Source organism: Hyperoodon ampullatus (genome assembly GCF_949752795.1).
Source record: "Hyperoodon ampullatus genome assembly, chromosome: 3".
Taxonomy (NCBI): domain Eukaryota; kingdom Metazoa; phylum Chordata; class Mammalia; order Artiodactyla; family Ziphiidae; genus Hyperoodon; species Hyperoodon ampullatus.
This window is the reverse complement of record NC_136916.1, coordinates 112,304,818-112,317,744: the sequence shown is the minus strand read 5'-3', so window position 1 is coordinate 112,317,744 and position 12,927 is coordinate 112,304,818. Positions and strand designations below refer to the sequence as shown.

General features: G+C 35.9%; 1 protein-coding gene across 2 annotated transcripts in view; it reads right to left on the bottom strand.

The window, feature by feature from the left end:
- The window catches only part of SCFD1 (sec1 family domain containing 1), a gene marked incomplete at its 5' end in the record, with an annotated part of 137,793 nt that overhangs the window by 84,124 nt on the left and 40,742 nt on the right, over window positions 1–12,927 (bottom strand). For both annotated transcript variants that reach the window (XM_079701113.1, XM_079701114.1), the window contains 3 exons: window positions 6,633–6,732; window positions 9,295–9,380; window positions 10,549–10,604. In XM_079701113.1, the coding sequence (XP_079557239.1) occupies window positions 6,633–6,732; window positions 9,295–9,380; window positions 10,549–10,604 (242 nt within the window). The remainder of the gene's footprint in view (window positions 1–6,632; window positions 6,733–9,294; window positions 9,381–10,548; window positions 10,605–12,927) is intronic.

Genomic DNA, 12,927 nt, shown 5'->3' with positions numbered 1-12,927 from the left:
ACTAAGACCCTTGCTCCCACCCAACAGGCAGGGCCCCACCAACCAAATCTAATTTGAGACTATCAAAACTATCTCATCATGCCACCCCTTTTCAGATTCCATTTCTCATTCTTACTGGATTCCTGAAAACATTCTGTCTACCCTCTGGAACTCGTACTCAGTCATCAGCAAAATCTCCTATTCTGAACATCTACTCTCAACTTCCACTGAACACTTTCTTGCTCTAGTTGAACACCAACTGGCTATCCCCTGTAGCCTTCTCAGACCAAAACCTTTTTTTTTTTTTTTTTTAACTTGTCACACAACTCAAACCACTGGACCCAGGATTGGGCTAGGTGTCTTCCTTGTTACTCCCAGACTCTTCACTTGTCCTCTTCCCTAAAACAACTCCAGCTTTGAAACTCCCATCATCAGCCTATAACCGTAATTCTTAATCAGAGACAATTTTACCCCTCTCCACCCCATGGGAATAGTTGACAATGAAGACATTTTGGTTGTCCAGAAATAAGGGTTGCTACTGGTATCTAGAGAGTAGAGGTCAGGGATGCTGCTAAACATCCTACAATACACAGGACAGCTCCCTACAGCAAAGAATTATCAGGCCCAAAATGTCAATAATGCCAAGGTTGAGAAATCCTGGTTTGTAGTCATCCTGGTCACTAATGCCTCATACAGACCTGCAGGGCACTCTTATCTCCACAACCAACTCTTCTCTTTCGATCATTCCCCAATAGGGGAATGCTATACATTCTCTCATTTAAAAATCTTTTTTTGACTTCACGTCCCCTTCCAGCAGTCACCCCTTTTCTCAGCTCTCCTATACAGCAAAACTCTTTCAAGGTTTGTCTATATTCTCTCACCTATGCCTCTTCTTCCAATCTCTCTTATACGCACTTCAGTGTTTAATCCCTACACTACAGAAGCCACTTTTTTTTTTAACATCTTTATTAGAGTACAATTGCTTTACAATGGTGTGTCAGTTTCTGCTTTATAACAAAGTGAATCAATTATACATATACATATGCCCCCGTATCTCTTCTCTCTTCTCCCTCCCTCCCACTCTCCCTATCCCACCCCTCTAGGTGGTCACAAAGCACCGAGCTGATCTCCCTGTGCTATACGGCTGCTTCCCACTAGCTATCTATTTTACGTTTGGTTGTGTATATATGTCCATGCCACTGTCTCACTTTGTAACAGCTTACCCTTCCCCCTCCCCATATCTTCAAGTCCATTCTCTAGTAGGTCAGCATCTTTATTCCCATCTTGCCCCTAGGTTCTTCTGACCATTTTCTTTTTCTTTTTTTTTTTTTAGATTCCATATATATGTGCTAGTGTATGGTATTTGTTTTTCTTTTTCTGACTTACTTCACTCTGTATAACAGTCTCTAGGTCCATCCACCTCACTACAAATTACTCAGTTTCGTTCCTTTTAATGGCTGAGTAATATTCCATTGTGTATATGTGCCACATCTTCTTTATCCATTCATCTGTTGATGGACACTTAGGTTGCTTCCATGTCTTAGCTATGCTAAATAGAGATGCAAAGAACATTTTGGTACATGACTCTCTTATTTATTTATTTATTTTCAAACATCTTTATTAGAGTATAATTGCTTTACAATGGTGTGCCAGTTTCTGCTTTATAACAAAGTGAATCACTTATACATATACATATGTCCCATATCTCTTCCCTCTTCCATCTCCCTCCCTCCCATCCTCCCTATCCCACCCCTCTAGGTGGTCACAAAGCACCGAGCTGATCTCCCTGTGCTATGCGGCTGCTTCCCTGTAGCTATCTATTTTATGTTTCATAGTGTATATATGTCCATGCCACTCTGTCACTTTGTCACAGCTTACCCTTCCCTTTCCCCATATCCTCAAGTCCATTCTCTAGTAGGTCTGTGTCTTTATTCCCATCTTGCCCCTAGGTTCATCTGACCCTTTATTTTTTTAGATTCCATATATATATGTGTTAGCATACGGTATTTGTTTTTCTCTGTCTGACTTAATTCACTCTGTATGACAGTCTCTAGGTCCATCCACCTCAATACAAATAACTCAGTTTCGTTCCTTTTTATGGCTGAGTAATATTCCATTGTATGTACGTGCCACATCTTCTTTATCCATTCATCTGCTGATGGACACTTAGGCTGCTTCCATGTCCTGGCTATTGTAATAGAGCTGCAATGAACATTTTGTTACATGACTCTTTCTGAATTATGGTTTTCTCAGGGTATATGTCCAGTAGTGGGATTGCTGGGTCATATGGTAGTCCTATTTTTAGTTTTTTAAGGAACCTCCAACTGTTCTCCATAGTGGCTGTATCAATTTACATTCCCACCAACAGTGCAAGAGGGTTCCCTTTTCTCCACACCCTCTACAGCATTTATTGTTTGTAGATTTTTTCATGATGGCCATTCTGACCAGTGTGAGATGACATCTCATTGTAGTTTTGATTTGCATTTCTCTAATGATTAATGATGCTGAGCATTCTTTCATGAGTTTGCTGGCAATCTGTATATCTTCTTTGGAGAAATGTCTATTTAGATCTTCTGCCCATTTTTGGATTGGGGTGTTTGTTTTTATAATATTGAGCTGCATGCGTTGCTTGTATGTTTTGGAGATTAATCCTTTGTCAGCTGCTTCATTTGCAAATATTTTCTCCTATTCTGAGGGCTGTCGTTTCGTCTTGTTTATGGTTTCCTTTGCTGTGCAAAAGCTTTTAATCTTCATTAGGTCCCATGTGTTTATTTTTGTTTTTATTTCCATTTCTCTAGGAGGCGGGTCAAAAAGGATCTTGCTGTGATTTATGTCATAGAGTGTTCTGCCTATGTTTTCCTCTAAGAGTTTGATGGTGCCTGGCCTTACATTTAGGTCTTTAATCCATTTTGAGCTTATTTTTGTGTATGGTGTTAGGGAGTGCTCCAATTTCATTCTTTTACATGTAGCTGTCCAGTTTTCCCAGCACCACTTACTGAGGAGGCTGTCTTTTCTCCGCTGTATATTCTTGCCTCCTTTATCAAAGATAAGGTGACCATATATGCATGGGTTTATCTCTGGGCTTTCTATCCTGTTCCATTGATCTATATGTCTGTTTTTGTGCCAGTACCATACTGTCTTGATTACTGTAGCTTTGTAGTATAATCTGAAGTCAGGGAGCCTGATTCCTCCAGCTCCATTTTTCTTTCTCAAGATTGCTTTGGCTATTTGGGGTCTTTTGTGTTTCCATACAAATTGTGAAATGTTTTGTTCTAGTTCTGTGAAAAATGTCAGTTTGACAGGACTGCATTGAATCTGTAGATTGTTTTGGGGAGTAGAGTCATTTTCACAATGTTGATTCTTCCAATCTAAGAACATGGTATATCTCTCCATCTATTTGTATCATCTTTAATTTCTTTCATCAGTGTCTTATAGTTTTCTGCATACAGGTCTTTTGTCTCCTTAGGTGGGTTTATTCCTAGATATTTTATTCTTTTTGTTGCAATGGTAAATGGGAGTGTTTTCTTAATTTCACTTTCAGATTTTTCATCATTAGTGTGTAGGAATGCAAGAGATTTCTGTGCATTAATTTTGTATCCTGCTACTTTACCAAATTCATTGATTAGCTCTAGCAGTTTTCTGGTAGCATCTTTAGGATTCTCTCTGTATAGTATCATGTCATCTGCAAACAGTGACAGCTTTACTTCTTCTTTTCCAATTTGGATTCCTTTTATTTCTTTTTCTTCTCTGATCGTTGTGGTTAAAACTTCCAAAACTATGTTGAATAACAGTGGTGAGAGTGGGCAACCCTGGCTTCTTCCTCATCTTAGTGAAAATGGTTTCAGTTTTTCACCATTGAGAACAATGTTGGCTGTCGGTTTGTCATATATGGCCTTTATTATGTTGAGGAAAGTTCCCTCTATGCCTACTTTCTGGAGGGTTTTTATCATAAGTAGGTGCTGAATTTTGTCGAAAGCATTCTCTGCATCTATTGAGATGATCATATGGTTTTTCTCCTTCAATTTGTTAATATGGTGTATCACGTTGATTGATCTGCGTATATTGAAGAATCCTTGCATTCCTGGGATAAACCCCACTTGATCATGGTGTATGATCCTTTTAATGTGCTGTTGGATTCTGTTTGCTAGTATTTCGCTGAGGATTTTTGCATCTATGTTCATCAGTGATATTGGCCTGTAGTTTTCTTTCTTTGTGACATCTTTGTCTGGTTTTGGTATCAGAGTGATCAGAAGCCACTCTTACCATATTCACTAATAACCCTGACACTGCCACATGCAATGGTGACTTCTTAGGCCTCAGCATTTGTACAAGTTAATTCCTGCCTCCTGTTTGAAACATTTAATTCACTGGCTTCTAAGACAACACAGACCTAGTTCTCATACCTCACTGGCTGCTACTTCCTATATTATATTGTTCATTCCTATTCACCACCCCAATATCTAAATGGTGAAATGCCTCAGAGATCAGTTCTCAGACCTCTTCTCTCTTCTATCTATACTCACTCCCTTGGTGATCTCATCTTACCTCTTGGCTTTAAATACCATCTATATATGAACTACTTCTAAATTTATTTCTCTAGACTAGATGTTTCTCCTTAACTCCAGGCTCATATATCTAACTATGTAATGATATCTACACTTGAATATCTTAATGGGCATCTCATATTTAACATGTCCAAAACTCAACCTCTGGTCTTCCTCTGAAAACTGCTTCTCCCATGTCTTTCCCATCTCAATAAAGAACATCCGTCCATTTGCAAAGGCCAAAACTTTGGAGTCATCTTTGGCTCCTCTCTCTTACATCTCACATCCAATTCATCGGTCAATCCTATACCCTACATTCAATAGATTATCACAACCCTCACCATTTCCATCCTGGTGTAAAACACCATTATCTCTTGCTAAGATAACTGCAACTCCTAACTGGTCTCCTTGACTCTTCCTATGCCCCCAAAGAGTCTTTTTCAATATAGTAGCTAGGATGATACTCTTAAAATGTGTATCAGATGTCATTTCTTTACTCAAAACTATGTGAGGCTCTCTGCTTCCCTCAAATTAAAAATCAATATCCTTACAGTGGCCTTTAATGTCCTATGCTACATTGCATCCCGTGTTCTATTTAACTTCACCTCCTGCTACTTTTCCCTGCCTTACTTGCTCTGGCCACTTTGGCTGCCTTGCCATCTTTTAAACATATCAGGCATCCTTCTGCCTGGAATGCTATTCTCCCAAATAGCTACATAATTCACTACCTTCTCTCCATTAGATCTTTCCTCAAATGTCTCTTTTTCAGTGAGGTCTTCCCTATTTTAAAACTGCAATCCTGTTCACCATTACTTACTTTACTCTTCTCCAGAGTACTTTTCACTTTATGAAATAGTACGTGTTTTATTTTATTTATTGCCTGTCTCTCCTACTAGAATGTAAGATACAGGAAGAAAGGAGTATTTTCATTTGCTTTATTTATTGCTAAAACCAGGGTCTAGAATGTTCTGTCAAAGAGTAGGCACTCCAATAGTGGTTCTTCAGCCTCTTATTGACCTATGAAAACTACTTTCCATGTTCTGTTACTCAGGGTTGGATCCAGTGTTCCTCTGACTCTTCTCACTCTCTCTACTGAATCAGAGTTGACTACTATCATTGACACTTATCCTCGAGTCCAGAATTACAGAGGACTCTAGGATAGAGAAGTGTGCAGAACTGCCAATTTCCATCAGTAATCCTAAAATCTGATTTATTAAAAGAAATACTTTACAGTTAGAGTCTGTGGTTTTAAAGAAATAAACCATTAAACCAAAACCATCTATTGCATGTCTTTCATTTCCTTTCTGTATGACATTTCAGGCAATCTTTGCAATAATGATGCTATTATACACTATAATCCCTAGAGGCTTGGGCTAGGATTTAGTAAATTAGAGTGCTGGTCTTGGCAAAGCCAGTAATTTAGGTTCATATCCTTTAACTTCTGTGTCTCAATTTTTCTATCTTACAAATGGGGACTATTCTGGCCCTTTTACATAGTGTCTTATACAGAAATTATTTGTATACATCTTTTCTTTCCATTGCCTTTGAAGATTGGGGCTGTTTTTATTTATCTGTGTATATCACATGCTATTTACAATGTTTAGTAGATCAATATATGCATGGATAAAACAGATTTTAGCTTTAAGCATGAAATTACCTATGTGGAATTACTTCAAAAAACATATGATGTAATATAAATAATACTATTTATTTTTTACCATAAAATGAGGCTTAACAGATTCCCAGGAAAAAAAGGAAAAATTACATCTTTTCTCCCCAAAGAGAACAAATTTATTTACTTACTCAGCATGAAAAATTTAAAAAAAAACCAGCCACTCATTTTCCTCCATTCTTTTGTTCCCCATCATTCCAACAATACCACTGATTTATCCTGTAATTTAAAGACCATAAATTTGGAACTTTAAACCTCAAGGCTTCACTATTCTCCAGCATCCACATCTAGCGATACCAAATTCCATCACCCTTTTTGTTTCTATTTCTCAGCTCCATCCTTCTCATCTGTATTCCTGTAGCCATGATGTTAATTTTAAATTAGGACCATTGAATGTTACTACATTTTAGCAAAAAGTGGTATATTTAGCCTCTTACCAGTACATCATGCACCAAGGCTTGATATGTCCAAGTATGGTGTAAAGGAGTTGCCAAATCTATGTTTCTGTCAACAAGGACTAATAAAGGCCTTTGGAAGCTGTAAATATATTAAAAAAAATTATGTAACTCTTAATACCTGTGTATACATCTACATTCTTCTACTACTTTCAGTATATGTCATTTTCATATGAACAATAAGTATACTAATACTGACATTCCATAATACTTTGCTTTCTAAAAAATTTTCTAGTACAATCAAGTAAAGCAATGCTTTGTACTACCTAGAGCCTGTGTATGATGCTAGATTATAAGTCTTACTTAAGGAACTTCCTTAAAGGAAAAAATCTATACAAATACTACTACAGAATAATTTTTATAGTTATCAAAGTAAGAATAAGTTGCTTTTGCTCAGATTTATATTTTACATTTTTGAATAAAAGGAAAAAAAGAAAACCCGTTGTCAGGTTCAGGGAAAACAATTACAGAGAGTAGGATCTTACAAATTTATACAAATGTTCAATAGCTTCATAAATTACAAATTCCAATTTTTTCCTGAAAACACAAATTCAAAAAAGCAGACTCAAGAGAAGACGCTCACAAAACCCTATCCCATTATAATATATGAAACTAAAACATTATACTACAACAGTAACTAATTATATAATTACTCACTTACCAGACATGTCATATATTGTTTAACTCCATCACTATCATTTAGATATGAAATAAACTACATTTAAAGCAAACTGAGGCACAAAGTCATCTGGTTACCATGTGTCTCCAAAAGGCATAGAGATTTCGCTTTAGAGGCGCTACTGTATCAAGAGTACACGTCAATTTTCAATAGGCATTGCTACCTGATTTTATTTACTATATGTATTTTCTTCTGAAAGACCTCTGACAATTTCAGTAACTCATTACACCCTACTGGGTGTAAGACAGTGAACTCCCAACTGCATTAATTATAAGACTTGGCGATAAAAAGGTAGGAGTGGCACGCTTACCACCACCTACTATCGTTCATTATTCCAGAGCTAGGTGGAGGGCAGGGAGGATAGCCTACGGCAGGGTTTCTTAACTCAGCACTACTGACATTTGTGGCAGGATAATTTCTTATTATGGGGAGTTGTCCTGTGAAGTGTAGGATGTGTAGCAGCATCCCATAATGCACCCCACTAGATTCCAGTAGCAACTACCCAGACGACTGACATGTCTCTAGACATTACTAAATTCTCGTTGAGAATCATTAGCCTACAACTGGATTCAAATACATTTAACAATAAATAGTCTGACAAGGCTGCTGACCCCTAATTCAAATAATTTAGAAATGCATACAACAAACTAAAAGTAAGACAACTATATTATGATTATGTGAATACACTAAAAAAAATTTATCTAAATAAAACAGTGCCTAATTTATATTGGTTTCTAAGGCCTATACAAGAGCACAATAAAAAAGGAACTGTTCAGTAAGGTATGACATAGTGGTTGCTTCTGTTGAAAAAAAAAACAGATGAGAATTTGATGTCTCTGCTCTACTTAATAAGAAATATCATTATTTAGAAGAATATTTAGACCAGCGATGAAATTGCAAAACAGTTTAAAGTAATATGGGAGGTGAAACAGTTGAACAAACAATTGAAACACAATGTTAGTATCAACTGCAAATTATAGGAATAGTATATAAAACTGTAAGAGCCATCAAACTGAATTAAAATGAAGTCTATGAAAGGTTACCATAAGAGTATAATTCCTGGAAGGCAGTTATACTGAGTATCAGTTTATTTTCACAGGCTTTATTTATTAATTCACCTAAAACTAGGGATAATAATTAATTCTCCAAAATACTATCTATTCCCCTTGAAATAATTTTCAGCCATTGGTGTGGGTTTCTTTACTTTCTCACCCTAATACTGTCCATTATTTTATTATTATTTTTTTTTTTGCGGTACGCGGGCCTCTCACTGTTGTGGCCTCTCCCGGTGCGGAGCACAGGCCCCGGATGCGCAGGCTCAGCGGCCATGGCTCACAGGACCAGCCGCTCCGCGGCATGTGGGATCTTCCCAGACCGGGGCACGAACCCGCGTCCCCTGCATCGGCAGGCGGACTCCCAACCACTGCGCCACCAGGGAAGCCGTGTCCATTATTTTTAATAAACAAAAGTTAAATACACTATAATAGACAGTTTAAAAAAATTTTTCTATTCAATAATAATTGAGCAGTCAGTAACTTTGGCATTATCTACTTATACTAGACATGGTAACAAAGACAAAAATACTTTGCCAGTATTTTAATGTAAAAATGGAAACCAGTTAATAGACAGGTAGAAATAGACATAGGCATCACAAGTTATTCAACTTACTTTTTTTTCATTACCAAGAGGCTTAATGATAATTAAAAGGAAGTGGCTTCTTACTGCAAAAGCTGTATAAACAGAAAAATTTATCCTACAGATGATAAAAATGAAAAACAGAAAATTCTAACAAAAGAAGGTAAATTAAATAAAATATTCCATTTGTATTTTTAAGAACGATTTGAATCAAACCCTGATCTAGACTTTCCAGTATAAGGGTATTCTATCAGACAAGGAAAAACAACCCAAAACACTCTACAAATGTTTCATTTTCAAGCATATAAGGTGTATTAACTAACATAATACCTGAACTGGCCAGCTCCAAGTGTGTCACCTGTAAAAAGACTGTTTCTTGCATCTCTCAGATTTTCGCGAAGTTTCTTATCTAGTTTCTGAAAAATGAAATTTTACATTAACTCTTTTTTAAAAAATATTTAATTTTATTGGAGCATAGTTGATTTACAAGGCTGTGTTAGTTTCAGGTGTACAGCAAAGTGATTCAGTTATACATATACATATATTCATCTTTTTTTAGATTCTTTTCTTATATAGGTTATCACAGAATATTGAGTAGAGTTCCCTGTGCTACATTAACTCTTGAAGAACAGTTTCAAACAACTTTGCATAGGGTAATACACAACGTATTCTTAATTTTGGAACTAAGAAATTTAGAATTCCTTTACAAAACAGCAATTCTCACATTTTAGCTTCTTTACTATTCAGTATTATCCTAACTTGGACTTGAAAAGACCAATGCTTTTTCTATTGTGACTCAGACCTGATTTCACTAATAATCACTTTTTGTTGACTATTTTTACTTTAGGTATGGGAAACGTTTTGCAGTAATAACCCACACTCTCTCCCAAAGCATAACGTGCTGCACCGAGGAAGCTATCTCAATAGTGGTGGTTGCAAGTGGTGGTTCTATTTCCAGAATAGAAATGGAATACGTGAAAGAAACTAGCCCTCCATCTGTCAATGACTCATTTGGGCTACTAAAACTCAAAAATGTTAGTGTATGTTCCTCCATCTTTCCATACCATTTACCTTCTTTTCAGTAACTCTGTAATTTCTCTAATATCTTATTTTTTAATCTTTAAAGCAAATTTTTAAATGCTCAGTTTACACAGAATGTTCTACTCCAGTATTATGGGAAAGCAAAATACACTTCATCATGTTAAAAATGATTATAATTGTTAACAAATGTTTGCTAAATGAAGTTAAATATTAAATGATTTGGGGAATCAAATAAGTGTGAAATACTACTTAGAGAGACAAAGCTAAATGAGGAATATTTATTTGAGTAAAAAAGAAACAGGGCTGGAATAGCACATTCACATTGGAATAAATCATTTTACTCCATCACATGATCATAATGATTACTTTTTATTTTTGGTGGAATCCCAATGTTATAAAATAAAAATATTTGCCTTTGACACTTAATATATAACCCATAACAACTGTATACATACTTAATATTAACAAAAATACTTGAGGTATTTAGGGAAAACAACTGACACATTCATTATGTATCCCCAATGGATATTTGCATGAACTCACCACTGCTACCATTTCTGCTGCTGTTCCTCTTGAACATCTGATTATAGGGACAGCACCTATTTTAACAACAGATGTTAACAATGATTTCAGCTCTTAATAATTAAAATGGATACTTATAAAATACATCAGCATCAAATAATAACATACAATAGATATAAACAATTTCAGGCTACAAACATAGAAGGATTTATAATCTTGAGAATAAAAGCAAGGTTTCAGAAATAGACCTTACCATTTATAAAGACAACATGAAGGGAGTCAGAAAAACATGATTTTTACATTGTGTGGGTCAATCAGTGTGACCATATTTTTTCAATGGACTGACTAAATCAGCACTTTGACTAATTTAAAAGATAATATCAATAGAAAACACATTCTTTGCATAATGTAAAATGCTCCTAAAAGTTGGCCTCAGTTTATTATCAAATCAACTCATTTTAGACTTCTTAATTTCTCTCTATTATTCCAAGTTTTATTGAAGGCTGAAATCCTAAAATGAGAAAAAAAATCAAACTGCACTAAAAATCTCATAAAACAAAGAACATTGTAATACTTATATGATGAAATTCTTACATTTTAGATTCTATACAAAGCATGCTCAGTCAGTTGTAAAAGTAAAAACGTGAAATATTAGTACGTTTTTTAAAACTTTGTTTTCTTCTGATGGCAAGCTATACATGTCTGTCCTAAGAAAATCCAAATAATATTAGAAATGTACAAAGTTAATCCTCTTGATTCAAGCACCCCAAAATAATCCCCATTAAGAATTAGATATGAATGTTTCCAGGTTATATTCTACATATAGTCTAAATAAGTGTGTGTGTTGGGCTTCTCTGGTGGCGCAGTGGCTGAGAGTCTGCCTGCCAATGCAGGGGACACGGGTTCGTGCCCCGGTCCGGGAAGATCCCACATGCCGCGGAGCGGCTGGGCCCATGAGCCATGGCCGCTGAGCCTGCGCGTCCGGGGCCTGTGCTCTGCAACGGGAGAGGCCACAACAGTGAGAGGCCCGCATACCGCAAAAAAAGAAAAAAGAAAAAAAAAGTGTGTGTGTGGAGTGCATAAAAAACAAAAATAGGATATTTTGCATACCATCCTTAAATTTGCTTTTTTTCCACTTAATTTATTATTGATATCTTTCTATGTCAGGTTGGCAGTAATTTCAACTTTTCCTTTGAGAAAAATCACTTTCTGATACTCTACATAATAAAAGTGGCTCTAACACTTCAGTGGTCTGTACACTTCTTTTTCAATCTACCTTAACCTTGAAAATATAGTTATCATCAAGCAAAACTAACCTTAATGTCCACAATAACCCTAGCATTCAGCAAAATTCTGGAGACTGTGTGCAAAAACAGAAAGATTAATTATGTCTGTTTAATGACTAAAAGTGGTATACATGTGTGTTCTTTAACAAACAAAAAAAGACCCAACAACAACAACTCCATTTGAAGGTACTGAGAGCAATCGAAAGGAAGCAGAAAGTGGGGGAGGGTAAAACTCTTGAAAGAAGAGAAATACTTGAACAGTGAGAGATACTTTTAACCAGCTTTCCTCTTGAGGGTACTTTCCAGTTTTCATGGCACAGAGGAGAAAGAGCTCAAGCAGAAAACAGAAGGCTCACTGAGCTGGGAAATCAAAGCCTGGAGTTCACGGCTGGAAATTAAAGGGGAAAATCCCTGAAAGGAGGGACCCGCAAAATCTGTATGCAAATTCTCCTCAAGCTTTTGTCTATATCCTAAACTGTGCACGTATCTCTCAATTTTCTCGTTTGTGAAAAAGAGAGAAATTTTATTAATGTAGTGTGAGGATCATTTTAACTGAAAAGTTTTCAGTGTCTGCAAAATTAAAATCGCAATTAGAGGATTTCTAAACATATCCATTATTAATAGTAACGAATAAAATCATACATTAGACACTAAACACAACGTAGCTGTAAGTAAATTTAGATACTTCAAAGAAGTGTTTAAAATTTTGAGAGTATGTTGGATAAGTGTTTTACGTAAATTTGCTGTTTTCTGGAGCCTTGGGAGTTTGCCTTAATACTTACCAGGCATATATCTCTCTAATTAGAAGTGCATTTGAAATTTTCAAAATGAAATATTAAAAGAAAATTAGCAAGCACATAGGTGAAGCCGCCAGCAAACATTCAAACAATATATTAGGAAGTTAAAATTACCAAAGACATCTAAGGCGACAACTCAAGAGAGCTGCTAAATGCTAACTTCATCAAATTATTATAAGAATTGTGGTTTTATATAGTACAGAATGTATATTTTATATCAACTCTGGAGAGAGGGACTGTAGAGATCCAGATAGATAATAAGGGATCATATTGCAGTGTAACAAGTTAAAATGAGCTGTTAAATAATTTACTTTCAA